The following is a 14,987-nucleotide window of genomic DNA, read 5'->3' as shown; positions in this document are numbered from 1 at the left end:
TTCTTTCTACTCAGAATCCACTGACCTGCTTGACACTGTCCACATTTCTTGGCTCCTGACATTCCCCTCACCTGGACCACCCTCTGCTTTCTGCTTGCTCAAACTTAACTGTCCTGAAAGACATGCCTCATAGCCCACATCTTTCATAAAATGTCTCCCAACCAATGCATCCCTCTGGGCTCTCATCTTTCTCCTGAGGTCCTGTAAATTGTAAAAGTATCATTCATCAGGCAAGTAATCGTTCCTTTGTGCCACAACTCTACTACCCTTGCAAAGGGTTGGTTAAGTCTTCCTTCTATTTTCATTTTCCCTTCATATTTCAGTCTGTTCATGCTAACTGCTTTTGTAAAGCCCATCACCATTGGTCTTGATTTTCTGGTGCCTGACAGTACCAATCTGTGTCTTTCCCAGAGCTGGCCCGCAGTAGGTATTTGTCAGTTTAATTGTTATGTTGGTAGTTAATGGGAGATTCTTAGATTCTAGATTAAACTTTAACTGTCTTTCCCAGCCCTTAAAAAGCAGACCCTTGGAGACTTCTTCCTGGGAAGCCCACCACGACCTTGCAGAGTGCTTTAAAGGGCAAAGAGCTTACCCTGCAGAGCCTGCAGTCCGTTGCCCATCTGGTCCACATTCCCGTTCACCAGCGCGGTCACTCTGTGAATGTGGCCATACTTGGTTATTTCTATTGGCGACTCCTCCCTCTCACTAGCTTCCTCCTCTTCCTCTTCTGCAGCATCTTCCTCCTCCTCCATCTCTTCCTCTTCCGAATCCACCAAAACCATGACATCACCCATGTCTTGCCTCCTAATTTCCAAAAGGGAAGAAATGATCAAGAAGATACCCTGTTTTCTCCAACTTCAGCCCTCACTTGAATAGGGAACACTCGGTTCTCTGCAGCCCCTTTGGTAACATGGACAATTCCTCATGGACTCAACGTGGTTGAGTTGTGAGATGGAGATGATGACCTTTCAAAGAGGTGCTGCCACAGACTGTCTAGATAATCACACTGTGTGCTGGGTGAATTTCATCATCCCCCGTCCCCTCTCCCCACTGTTCGTCTGGCAGGTGACCTCAGGGTCCCAAGCTCTCACCATTTCAGTTCCCCTTGCAGCACGCACAGAGATGCTCTGTTCCTTTCCTGAAATGCCCTTATTTCTCCTCTACTTACTGAAATTTCTCTTCCTCTTCATTATTCAAAGCCCTAGTAAAGTCCTCTCCCTCGCCCTGCAGCCTTGAGCTGTGACTGAGTTTGGCATCCACAGCCAGCGGTTTGGCACTTAATTGTCCTCTAGATGATTGCTAGTTCTGCCTCCCCAGCCAGACTGTACATTTCATGGGCCAGTCACAATCCTGTGAGCATGACATTCTCATTTAATCCTCACATCCTGCCTCTGAGAAACAGTTGAGGAAACAAAGGCTCAGAGAGGGTCAGGGCTTTTCCAGGAGCCTCAGGCTTGAAGGGCAGAGCAGCCATGTAAACCCAGGTCCACTTATTCCAAAGCCTTTTCCCATTATGCCAAGCTGCTCCCTCTTGTGAGAAATAAGCCTGGGAAGGACAGACTCATGCCAAAATGACCCTCAAAAATGGGGCAGTACAGGTAACACTCTCCCATGAAAGACGGTGCCAGAACAATGAAATCTCATTATTTGTCCCAGAACAGTAATACCCCAAATTATAAGCGGATAAGAGAAGCGAAGAGAAGAGCTCCTCGCTGCGCAGGCTCTCCTGGGAAGTCAAGTTCCACTTAGTTGTTTCTCTCCTACTAAGGTTCCCTCCTTTTGGGAGGGGCTTCTGGGCATACGCAGACTAGTTTTCCAAAGCACGCTGTAAGACTATGACTTATTCTTCCTTTTAGCTCTTTCCAGAAAATTAGATAAATACATGAATGACTGAGCTCAACACATTCATGCTGTCTTTATGCCTCAACAACAAACCAGCAACGTGCCTCGCCCTGAGGTCTGGCATTGAAAAAGGAGCACAGACTTTGCAGTCAATCAGACCTGGGTCTGACTGCAGGTATGGCCATCACTTCCTAGATGAGCCTGCAGAAACTGCTTCGCTTCAGTGAGCCTCCCTCACCGTATCTGGAAGACGGCGATGCCAGCAGCACCCTGAGGAGTGTATGATGGGGTCTCTAATAACGCCTGAGGAAGCCCCAGCCCCGGGTCTGGCCCCTGGTGGGTGCCCAGTGGTAGTGATTACTACTGCTCTTATGAAATGTTATAAACAAAACATCAGTGAAAACAGATTATGGAAATTGGTTTCTGATTTGAGTCTAGGGGACACTCACCTGAAAGTGCTTCCTACTGAAAGGAGAAAGGAAAAAACATTAATATCCAATAAGATCTACTTCGGCCTCACAGAAGTTTCTAAGCCAGCTAACAGTTACAAAACGATGGGCAATGAGAAAACTGACCCAAAACGAGAGATGACAGGGTGCTCAGGAAGGGTACTTGGGTGCTTCATTATTGCAAATCTGGACCCAGTTTGGAAGCCTACAGAATGGAGCTTCAGGGGGGAGCATAACAGGGACCATCTTCCCCCACCCACACCCTCTCAGGAAGCCTGCAAGAGAAACAAAGGGGCCCAGGAAGTCCTTACCATTCCGGGAAGCTCTTACCTTTCCAGCAGAACACAGGGCTGTAATACAACAGGAGCCCGGTGATAATGGCCAGTCCCAGCAGAAGCAGGCTCACGACGGTGGCCACGATTCCCCCGATGTTTAGAGGTTCTGCAGACACACCACACCCTTCACTTATCCACGTGATACACACAGCTAGGAGCACAACACCTCTCCTCCCCTGCCTGGATCCTGCTCTTATCTTGGTTTTGTGACCTTGGGTGAGGCATATGACCTCTCTGTGGACTGTGTTAGTCACTCAGTTGTGTTGGACTCTTTGCAACCCCATGGATTGTAGCCCACCAGGCTTCTCTGTCCAAGGAATTCTCCAGGCAAGAATCCTGGAGTGGACTGCCATTGCCTTCTCCAGAGGAACTTCCCAACCCAGGGACCGAACCTTGGTCTCCTGCTTCACAGGCAGATTCTTTACCATTTGAGCTACAGGGAAGCCTCATGACCTCTCTGTGCTGCTGCTGCTAAGTTGCTTCAGTCGTGTCTGACTCTGTGCAACCCCATAGACGGCAGCCCACCAGGCTCCCCCGTCCCTGGGATTCTCCAGGCAAGAACACTGGAGTGGGTTGCCATTTCCTTCTCCAATGCATGAAAGTGAAAAGTGAAAGTGAAGTCGTTCAGTCGTGTCCGACTCTTAGCAACCCCATGGACTGCAGCCTACCAGGCTCCTCCGCCTAGGGGATTTTCCAGGCAAGAGGACTGGAGTGGGGTGCCATTGACTTCTCTGTAAAGCAAGACAAATATCTCATTTTCCTACTTCATACAGTTTGTGGGAATCAAATGAAGCATGTGATACAAAAGAACATTGGAAAGTTAAAATCTCTGTCTTCATACATCAAGACTGCTGTTAAGGCTACAATAATTAGGACTGTGAATTACTAGTGCCGCAATGACATGATCAACAGAACAGAATAGGAAGGGACTTTTCTGGTGGTCTAGTGGTTAAGACATTGGGCTTCTACTCTACAGGGCATGGGTTCAATAAGAACAGGTCTATGAACAAAAGGAAACTTGATATAGGACAGACTAGTGAGTAAAAAAGGAACTCTTTAGGAAGTCATATTAGACCAAATGGTTATCCAAACTGGGGGTGGAGGAAACTTGATGTCTACTTCCTCCATTCACCAAAGTCAACTGTAGATGGACTACAGAGTTAACTGTGAAAGGCAAGCAATAAAACATTAAGAAGACAATATAAAAGAATGCCTTCATGACCATAGGATAGATAAGGATTTCTTAAGACACAGAAATGCTAGTGATACAAGAAAATATTCATAAAATCAACCACATTAAAGAACCTCTGCAAATCAAAGGATACCATAAATAAAGCAAGAAGGACTAACTGAAAGATATTTGTAACATGTAAAACAAGGAATTAGTGTGTGGAATTTCTGAAGAACTCCTATATATCTATAATAAAGAGGAAAACATCAAAAGAGACAATTATGGGGAGTTCCTTGGTAGCCCAGTGGTTAGGATTCCAGACCTGAGTTCAGTCCCTGGTTGGGGAAGATCTAGAAAGCCACATGATGTGACCAAAAGAAAAAAATTTTTTTTAATTTTTAAATAAACTATTTTTTAAAAAGCACAATTATATATTTCATAGAAGAAAACTAGCAAATAAACATATGAAATAATGTTCAGCCTTCTTAGTAATCAAAGAAATTCAAATTAGAACCACAGTGAGATTTCATTTTGCACTTACTTGATGGACAAAAATCACAAAATCTGTGGTTGAAAATCTGGGACAACTGCCATTGCAAATGGAAATTAGTATAACCACTTTGGAAAATAATTTGATATTACCTCATAAAGATAAAAATGCACATAACCCATAACCCTTCATTTCTACTTCTTGGTACAGATATGCTGGAGACATATTTGCCTGGGGACCTGGGTATATGTGCACAGGGGGCTGGGTAAAAGATTTTCACAGCAAGACTGTTCATCACAATAACAAAAAATCAGAACAACACAAATGTCCATCAGCAGGAAAATCAACAGTTTAGTTGTGGAATAGTGCTACAGTGGAAAATTAAGAAGCCAGGAAGAGGCATAAAATATAATTACAAATGTCAGCATGAATAAATCCCGGAAAACAAAATGTGGAGTAAAAACAGCAAGTTACAAAAAGACTACATTTGTATAATAACACATTTTTTTCAAAACTCTAAAACAAAAACCAAACAATATATTATCAAGAAATGTGAAAAAAAAATGTGTACATATGCAGCAAAATTTTTCTTAAATAAAACATGAAACTCAGGAGTTACCTTTTTCAGAAGGCTCAGGATGAGACTGAAAACAGGCCTACAGGTAGGGTTGCCAGATAGAATACAGTATGCCCACTTAAATTTGGATTTCAGATAAACAATAATTTTTTTTGAATAAGTATGTCCCAGGATTTCCCTGGTGGGACAGTGGCTAAGCCTCCAAGCTCCCGATGCAGGGGGCCTGGGTTCAAACCCTGGTCAGGAAACTATCTCACATGCTACAACTAAGACCCAGTGCAGCCAAATAAAAAATAAAACTTTTAAATATTAAAAAGTTATGTCCGATGCAATATTTGGGACATAACACTAAAAAAAAAATTCTTTGTTTTTCTAAAGTGCAAATTTAAGTGAGCAGCATGTTTTTTTAGCTTTGCTGCTATTGTTTTCTAAATCTGCCACACTACCTACAGGTAACTTCAGCAGTGCTGGTTACTGTTCTATATCTTAAGTGGGATGGTAGTTTCTTAGGTGTTCATTTTGCTGTTATGTTTCACAGCTTACAATATATAAAAATATCATTATATCTTTTATTTTAGACATGTATTTGAATATATATGTTTTATATATATATATACATTTTTTTTTCTTTAGGATGTAACTGATATTAAATAACTTTTGTATCTTCCCTGGTGGCTCAGGTGGTAAAGAATCTACCTGCAGTACAGAAGACCCGGGTTTGATCCCTGGGTTGAGAGGAAATAAAGTTTTTATCTTGATACAATAGAGATTTAGGACTGGACAGTAATTTCCCCATCCCTCTTGTCAAGCCACAGGTAAGCAGATATGCCTCCTCCCTGATGGCAGTGACACAAGTAGAGGGAAGCAACAAGCTGTCCCCATGCTGGTCCTCTGAAGCTCTACTCCTCCAGGGTCACTTCCATCACTCACCTTTCACGCTCAGCCAGATGTCCACCTCCCTCACCCCCACAGCATTCTCAGCCCGGCAGACGTAGTAGCCCTCATCCAGGTCCTGGGAGCAGTTGCGGATAGTGAGGGTGGAGCTCTGGCCACTCTGGGTGATGAGGTGGTGGCCGCTGGGCTGGATGACCACCTTGGGCTGGGTGAGGTTCCTCAGCCACATGATCTTGGCAGGGGGGTAGGCTCCAGACACCTGGCAGGTAAGCGTCACACTGCCCCCCACGAAGCAAGTCTTCATGGGCTCAGAGAGAAGGGAGGGGCTCCCTGGCCATCAGGAGAAAGTAAAGAAAGAGAAACATTTAAGGAGATTCAAGCGGTGACCTGAGAAGTTCAAGAATGTTACTTGTTTTGGAACAAAGAAACTCCAGGAATATCTGTACCACACCTGGTCTCGTATAATAATAAAAGATAATATTTGTTGAGCATTTACCATGGGCTAGGCACCCTATGTATTAACCCAACTAGTTCTCAACAATAATCTTGTTATTCCCATTTTGCAGATGGGGAAACTGAGGAACACAGAAAGTCAAGTAACTTAAAGTCACACAACTAAGGAAGTGAGCAACTAAAATTTAGGGGGACCACCTGTCCTGGGTTGCCCAAGACTGAGGGGATTCCCAGCACCTGGGGCTTTCAAGGCTTGTGAAATCCTAGGCAAACCAGGATGAACTGGTCTGTATAAGAATGGAACCCAAGAAGTCAGGCTTTTGTGATCCACTTCTCCTTACTTCCTATGTACTAGGCTTCTGTGTGTAATAACCACACTGATCAGATAAAATACGGGCACACACCCTGACAAGGGTGTTTCAGGGGACAGGAGGGCACCTGAATTAGTTTCCTGTTGTTGCTGTAACAAATTGCACAAACAGCTTAAAACAATACAAATTAATCCTCTTAGTTTTATAGTTCTGGAGGCCAGGCATCTGAACTAATCTCACAGAACTAAAGTCAAGGTGTTGGCAGAGCTGGTTCCTTCCGGAGGCTCAAGGAGAGAATCCATTTCCTTTTTTCTCAGCTTCTAGAAAGAAGCCACCTGCATTGTTTGGCTCATGGCCCCTTCCTTGAATTACTCCTTCTGCTCGCATCTGTCATAACAAATCACTACCACACTGACCCTCCTGCCTCCCTCTTATGAGGAACCTCGGGATCACAATGGGCCCAACCAGAGAATCCTGGACAATCTCCCCATCTCAATATCCTTGATCACAGATGCAAAGTCCCTTTACCATGTAAGCAAACAAATTCACAGGCTCTGGGGATTAGGATGTGGATATCCTTGGGAGGCTATTCTTCTGTCTACCATAGGTCTGTCCTAGAAAACTCAAGACTGTGCATCCCTGTGGCCTTGGGGTCTGATTTAAGGGGGTGACGGGGAGCCATGAGATCTACTATGAGGATCAGTCTGTAGCCTTCACATGGGAAGCCTTTCCCCCTAATGCATATCCTCTTGGGAAGGGTAGTGAATTCATCTTGGGAGGACTTATTAAATCCATATTTTCAGCAGCTGAGGAATACAGAGCAGCATGTTGGGTTCCTGCCCAGGAAAGTGAAACTACACGCTTCCCCTTGGCAGTTGTTCCAAGAGAGAAATCTAGGGTTTCACTGCTGGTGTCCAGGGAAGAAGGAAGGGGGAAGGGGGAGGGGGCTGGGGGTGGAACAACCTCTCTCTAGGTCGGGTCAGCAGAGGAGAATCGCCCAAACCTGGTTTTGCTCAGAAAAATCACCTGTGAACACCCCTTCTTGAATCAACTATCAGATTCCCCCCATGTTGTTGCTAAATTGCTCCTTCCCTGCTTGTGGTTAACCAGAATTTCCTTTGGGGTCACAAAGCCGGCAGCAGTGACAAGCCTCATCAGTATGTTTGTATTTCAGGGTCCCAAGCCAAAGTTTGAGAAATGGCCCCTTCTTCCTTTACTAAAGGCAAAACAAACAGTCCCCCAGTGCACCTCCCCTGCAACCCAAAGATACGTACTTTCACCAAACACAGCATTCACCCCTCAAAAAGCTATGTCACCAGCCAGCTCGGTTAGAAATTCAGAGTTTCGCTTAAGACGATGCTGCATGCAAGGGTGGGGCAAGGGTGGGGTTGGTGCTGCGGAGCCTCACAGATCTGCAGGAGATGGACAGCATGCTAGAGCCCTCACGCCTGGGGTTCCATAACACTGCAGCTTGTCATGAGTTGAGTTGGTTTCTTCAGTTTTAGGGGGCCTACATGCCATATAATATGGTAAAGGACAGGAAAGCCTAGCGTGCTTCAGTCAATGGGGTCTCAAAGAGTCTGACATGACTGAGTGACTGAACTGAACAGAACACGCCATATAAAGAGGGATCTGGGGAGTTCTCTGGTAGTTTAGTGCTTAGGAGTCAGCGCTTTCACTGCTGTGGCCCAGATTCAATCCCTGGTTGGAGAACTAATATACTGCAAGCCATGCAGCAGAGCACCGCCCCCCCCCCAAAAAAAAAAAGAAAGGAAGAGAAAAATAAAGAGAGATCTGGGCAGCAGGAATCCCTGAGAGCACTGCTTTTCATCAGCTTGGGGGCTATGCTGCCCTGCATCCCTGGGTGGATGTTAGGATTGCCCTTCAGTGATGCTCTAGTCCTTCTGTGTGGAATAATCCAGAGCCCCTCAACTCCGAAGGCATTGCTACGCAAGGTGTGGTCCTCAGACCAGCAGGATCAGCACTTCCTGGGAGCCAGTTAGAAATTCAGTCTTGGATCCACCCAGACCCAGAGAGTCAGAATTTGCATTTTTGACCAGCCCCTCAGGTGACCAGCATGCACATCCAGGGTCGAGTGCCCATGAGTGAGGCGGGGAGAACTGGATGGCATCAGAGTTGAGAAGGGTCCTGGCTATTTCCTGTGCTCCTGGAATTGGGAAAACTTCCGGTCAGCTCCCTTTTCCAGACACATTTCTTAGCCCTGAGCACATATTTAGATTCAGATTACAGGTCAAGTCTCAGGGGCCATAGGAATAATGACTTAGGCAAGATCTGCAAATAAAATGAGAGGGTAAAGGCAAAATAACAAAACTCGCCAGCTGCCTCTGCCAATTTCAACCTCTTTCAGCATCAGTCCATCATTTATTCACTTCCTGGGACTTACGGTCCACAACACACTTTGGGCATTTCCCGTTATGTACCACCCTGAGTGTGTCTACTGCTTTCTAGCTGCATGAGTCTGGGCAAGTATTTCACCTTCTGTAAAATGGAGCGTCCTCCCAAAATTTGTGTTCATCTAGAAGCCCAGTATGTGGTCTTACTCAGAAATGGAGTCTTTGCAGAGGTAACTAGTTAAGGATCTCAAGATGAAATCATCCTGGATTGAGGGTGACCCAAAATCCAAGGACTGGTATCTTGTAAGAAGAGGAGAGGGACTTCCCTGGCACTCCAGTTGTTAAAGACTCCATGCTTTCACTGCAGGGGTGCAGGTTAGATCCCTGGTAAGGCAACTAAGATCACATGTGCCATGTACCAAAAAAGAAAAATGAAGAGGGGAAGGCATAGGGAGACACACCCACAGAAAGGAAGGCCACATGAAGACAGACGCAGGCACCAGAGTGATGGAGCCGCAGGAACACACAGAGCCATCAGGAAGTGGAAGAGGCCATGAAGGATTCTGCCACAAAGGCTTTGATGGGAGCATGGCCCTGCCAACACCTTGATTTCAAACTTCTAGCTTCCAAAACTGAGAGAGGATAAACAGCTGTTGTTTTAAGCCACCACCAAGTTTGTGGTACTGCAACTCCGGGAAACTGATTCTGGGGGATAATACTGCAAGGGCTCAGCTCACCAGCTGATTGAGGACTGAACAAGATGCTGTGTGCAAAATACTCGGCACCTGCACAGGGTCTGCACTCAATAAAACATTACTGTCTCTATTGCAGTTGGCCCTAGAACAACATGGGGGTTGGGGGGGCCAGTCTGTGTGGAATCTAAAATCCATGTCCTGCTATCTCTGCCTCAAACACAAAGAAAATGACTCACCCAAGGACAGGAAGCTGAAACAGTTTTGGATAGCATCAGGACTCAAACCCTAGTTCTTTTGATTCCACATCTTATGCTTTCTAATCAGACACAAACTTCTCCCACACTGAGTTGCTGCTGCTAAGTCACTTCAGTCGTGTTCGACCTTGTGCGACCCATAGACGGCAGCCCACCAGGCTCCCCCATCCCTGGGATTCTCCAGGCAAGAACACTGGAGTGCTTGCCATTTCCTTCTCCAATGCATGAAAGTGAAAAGTGAAAGTGAAGTTGCTCAGTCGTGTCCGACTCTTCACGACCCCATGGACTGCAGCCTACCAGGCTCCTCTGTCCATGGGATTTTCTAGGCAAGAGTACTGGAGTGGGGTGCCATTGCCTTCTCCGCACACTGAGTTAAAGATCTATAAAATGAAAATATAGGTACTATATTTATTGGGGAAAAAAAATCCACATGTAAGTGGAACCTCGCAGTTCAAACCCACCTGTGCTGTTCAAGGATCAGCTGTATTGTGATATTGCCATTTTCTGGTTTAAGTGTGCCAGACTTCCCTCTCCAAGTTTAAGTCTTTTAAAGGGAAGGACTCTGTATTCTTCCACAGCACCTGGCACCATACATGCATTGTGTCTGCCTTCAGTCTTGTCTGACTCTTTGCAACACTATATAGCCTGTCAGGCTCCTTTGTCCATAGGATTCTCCTCGAAATAATACTGGAGTGGGTTGCCATGCCCTCTTCCAGGGGATCTTCCTGACCCAAGGATCAAACCCGCATCTCTTCTGTCTCCTGCACTGGCAGGCTGGTTCTTTATCACTAGCCACCTGGGAAGCCCACTTGGCACCATGCTGAGTACCTAAATTCCACATGAAGAAAAGATTTGCCAGATCAAGTCTGGAAAGAGGTCACCTGGATAAAAGCAAGGGCCCTGGCGTCAGACCAGTCTGGGTTAGTGCTGCTCCATCACTTAAGAGGTCGCTGATCCTGGGTAAACTAGTTTACACATGTTATCATCTACAAGTTACAAATCATCCCAATTTGCACTCATCTCACACGCTAGTAAAGTAATGCTCAAAATTCTCCAAGCCAGGATTCAGCAATACATGAACCTTGAACTTTGAGATGTTCAAGCTGGTTTTAGAAAAGGCAGAGGAACCAGAGATCAAATTGCCAACATCCGCTGCATCATTGAAAAACAAGAGAGTTCCAGAAAAACATCTATTTCTGTTTTATTGACTATGCCAAAGCCTTTGACTGTGTGGATCACCATAAACTGTGGAAAATTCTGAAAGAGATGGGAATACCAGACCCCCTGACCTGCCTCTTGAGAAACCTGTATGCAGGTCAGGAAGCAACAGTTAGAACTGGACATGGAACAACAGACTGGTTCCAAACAGGAAAAGGAGTTAGTCAAGGCTGTATATTGTCACCCTGCTTATTTAACCTCTATGCAGAGTACATCATGAGAAACACTGGGCTGGAAAAAGCACAAGCTGGAATCAAGATTGCCGGGAGAAATATCAATAACCTCAGATATGCAGATGACACCACCCTTATGGCAGAAAGTGAAGAGGAACTAAAAAGCCTCTTGATGAAAGTGAAAGTGGAGAGTGAAAAAGTTGGCTTAAAGCTCAACATTCAGAAAACAAAGATCATGGCATTGGTCCCATCACTTCATGGGACATAGATGGGGAAACAGTAGAAACAGTGTCAGACTTTAGTTTTTGGGGCTCCAAAATCACTGCAGATGGTGACTGTAGCCATGAAATTAAAAGATGCTTACTCCTTGGAAGGAAAGTTATGACCAGCCTAGATAGCATATTGAAAAGCAGAGTCATTACTTTGCCAACAAAGGTCTGTCTAGTCAAGGCTATGGTTTATCCAGTGGTCATGTATAGATGTGAGAGATGGACTGTGAAGAAAGCTGAGTGCTGAAGAATTGATGCTTTTGAACTGTGGTGTTGGAGAAGACTCTTGAGAGTCCCTTGGACTGCAAGGAGATCCAACCAGTCCATTCTGAAGGAGATCAGCCCTGGGATTTCTTTGGAAGGAATGATGCTAAAGCTGAAACTCCAGTACTTTGGCCACCTCATGCGAAGAGTTGACTCATTGGAAAAGACTCTAATGCTGGGAGGGATTGGGGGCAGGAGGAGAAGGGGACGACAGAGGATGAGATGGCTGGATGGCATCACTGACTCGATGGATGTGAGTCTGAGTGAACTCCGGGAGTTGGTGATGGACAGGGAGGCCTGGCATGCTGCGATTCACGGGGTCGCAAAAAGTCGGACACAACTGAGCAACTGAACTGAACTGAACTGATGAGGATTACAGATAATAAGTTAACAAGTAAGAGACAAAGACCTTTTGAGCACAGAAACCTAAAACAGGACTGACAGAGGCGACCCTTTCAAAATCAGAAATTGCTCATCACTAGCAGAAATGTCACAAATATGGTTTAGGAACAAGATATGCCAGAATAATATCTATAATGTGCATGACAGTTCTATGAAATTAAGTGACTCTTGTGACATAATAAGAAACGATGAAGAAACCAATAAAAAAGAATGGACAAGATATGAACAGATAACTCACAAATAAAATATAGGAAGCCAATAAGTGTATAAAAATTATCAACCCCACCAGTGATCAAAGAAACCCAGATTAAAACAATCAGCCATGTCCCAACTAGCAAACAGGAAAAGTTTTAAAAAATTAATAAGACTCAATGTTGGTGGAGATACTGGGAAATAAATATCTTTGCATGGTCTTTCTAGAGAGACTGACTGCCAGTAGGTACAGGGTTTCTTTTGGGGTGATGGAAATGTTCTGGATTAGAATGGTGATGGTAGTACAACACTGTGAATATACTAAAAAAAATAAATAAATAAAGCCCACTTAATTATACACTTTGCTACTGCTAAGTCGCTTCAGTCGTGTCCGACTCTGTGTGATCCCATAGATGGCAGCCCACCGGGCTCCCCTGTCCCTGGGATTCTCTAGGCAAGAACACTGGAGTGGGTATTATACACTTTAAAATAGTGAATTTTAGGGAATTCCCCAGTGGTCCAGTAGTTAGGACTCCATCCTTTCACTGCTGATTCAGGTTCATCCTGATTGGGGAACTAAGATCTCACAAGCTGCATGGTGCAGACCTCCCTCCACCCAAAAAAACGAGTGAAATTTACATTATGTGAATTATATCTCATTTCTTAAAAATTGCCCCAAAACAGTTCAGTCAGATTTGGTCCATGGAGCATAGTTTGCCAACCCCTGTCCTTGGACAGAAAGTGAGTCCTGGTCCCTTATGTTGCCCAAGGCCAGGTACAGTGCCTGACACAGAGGGGCACCTGGGGACAGTGCTCAGTTAGTGGGAAGGGTCAGCCATTCCAATGCCACTTGCCTAGGAGGACAAGCACTTGCTGGTACAGCAGGGCTCACTTCTCAGCGTGTCCACTGTCCACACGCACCTCTGAGGAGTATTCTCATAACCTGTGAGGACAACCTCACCAGGGCCAACACAACCCAACATACGTCGGCCCTGGCTTACTCATTATATTGGTCTCCTGAGGCCGCTGGAACAGAGGACCACAAACTGTGTGGCTTAAAACAACAGACATTTTTTCTTACAGTTCAGACAGTCTGAAGTCCTAAATCAAGGTGTTAGCACCTTGCCCTGTATGAATTTCTGGCCCATAGAAATCATGAGATAATGATTGTTGTTTGAAGCCATTACGTTTAGGGATAATTTGTTCCATGAACAAATTGAACCTTTGTCATTTGTCAACAGATAAATGAACCTTGTCTGTTTTGTTCACGGCTCCATCTCCAGGACTTAGAAACTTATGCCTGGCATGTAGTATGTGCTCAGTTAGTATTTGTCAAGAGAAAACCAGCTTGGACTAGAACCAAGAAGTTTCATTACGCATCTTTAAAGTTTGAAAGGAAGGAAGCATAAAGCAAAAGGAAGGGCATAGGGAAGGAATGGAGTGGGAGTTTGGAGTTAGCAGATACAAACCAGTATATATAGAATGGATAAACAACAAGGTCCTACTGTCTGGCACAGGGAACTATATTCAGTATCCTGCGATGGGGACTTCCCTCGTGGTCCAGTGGCTAAGCCTCCACACTCCCAATGCAGGGGACCTAGGGTCGATCTCTGGTCAAGAACTAGATCCCACGTGCCCACAGTGAAGATTAACGATCCTGTGTGCCACAGCTAAGACCTGGCACAGTCAAATAAATAAATATTCTGTGATAAACTACATTGGAAAAGAATATTAAAAAGAATATGTATATGTGTATATGTATATATGTGTGTGTGTGTATAACTGAATCACTCTGCTACCCAGCAAAAATAACACAATATTGTAAGTCAACTATACTTCCATTTTTAAAAATAATTTTAATCAATAAATTAAATTAATGATTGATTTTGTTAATAAATAATATTTTTTTTTTTTAAAAAGAAAATGGGAGGAAGATATGAAAGGAATTCAATTCACTCCAACACCCTGGGATCTCTTTCCCAGACCCTCTTTCAAAGGGTTGTCCCAGAAGACAGGAAGGTAAGAGGACCCCAACCCCAGGACAAGGCAAGGCAGACTCACTGATCTGTACCACACAGCTGGCTCCCAACTCCGGCCCCACTATGTGGCTCCCGACACACTTGAACTTCTTGCCATCCGACAGCTGGGACTGGCTCAGCATCTCCACCCCCAGCTTTGACGTTCCCACGACCACACCTCCTGGCTCTTCTGTCCATAAGAAGTCTGGGTCTGGGTATCCCCCAGCCCAGCGACAGTTGAGCTGCAGTGAGAACAATCCTGGTGACACCTCTGCCCAGCACTGGGGGGCTGACGGAGGGGGAGCTGCAAAATACCAGAGAACATGGCCTTAATCACAGGCTAAAATGAGCCACTGGGCTGAGTCTAAGGATTACAGAACGAGGGTATCGGAGAAACAGCAACTCCAGTTAGTGTACCTTGAAATAAATCCTAGCACAAATCAGTGCCTGGCAAAAGTCGGGTTTCTCCTGCTGGGTGTTAAGTCTCTGAAGAGATTTGCATTTCTCACTAGCCACATGTGGCTATTTGATTTAAATTAATTACAAATTTAGTTCCTCCGTCACACTACCCACATTTCCTAGTAATCACAGGTAGGAGATGGCCACTGAAGTAGACCACACACAAG

At 45.0% G+C, this 14,987-nt stretch overlaps 1 protein-coding gene across 20 annotated transcripts in view; it reads right to left on the bottom strand.

Moving 5' to 3' along the window:
- VSIG10 (V-set and immunoglobulin domain containing 10) overlaps positions 1 to 14,987 on the bottom strand; it is a 73,668-nt gene that overhangs the window by 3,049 nt on the left and 55,632 nt on the right. For 7 of the 20 annotated variants that reach the window (XM_086347976.1, XM_086347975.1, XM_086347971.1 and 4 more), the window contains 5 exons: positions 14,405 to 14,665; positions 5,795 to 6,088; positions 2,622 to 2,732; positions 2,292 to 2,307; positions 593 to 804 (listed from right to left, as the gene is read on the bottom strand). In XM_086347976.1, coding sequence (XP_086204102.1) covers positions 593 to 804; positions 2,292 to 2,307; positions 2,622 to 2,732; positions 5,795 to 6,088; positions 14,405 to 14,665 — 894 coding nt within the window. The remainder of the gene's footprint in view (positions 1 to 592; positions 805 to 2,291; positions 2,308 to 2,621; positions 2,733 to 5,794; positions 6,089 to 14,404; positions 14,666 to 14,987) is intronic. The other 13 variants (XM_086347980.1, XM_086347977.1, XM_086347982.1 and 10 more) reach the window with 4 other exon arrangements.

This window comes from Bos grunniens, chromosome 17 (genome assembly GCF_055505025.1).
Source record: "Bos grunniens cultivar Pamir isolate PY7600 chromosome 17, Bosgru_T2T1.0, whole genome shotgun sequence".
Classification (NCBI taxonomy): domain Eukaryota; kingdom Metazoa; phylum Chordata; class Mammalia; order Artiodactyla; family Bovidae; genus Bos; species Bos grunniens.
Note: the sequence above shows the minus strand (reverse complement) of the source record. Positions and strands in the feature narration are given on the sequence as shown.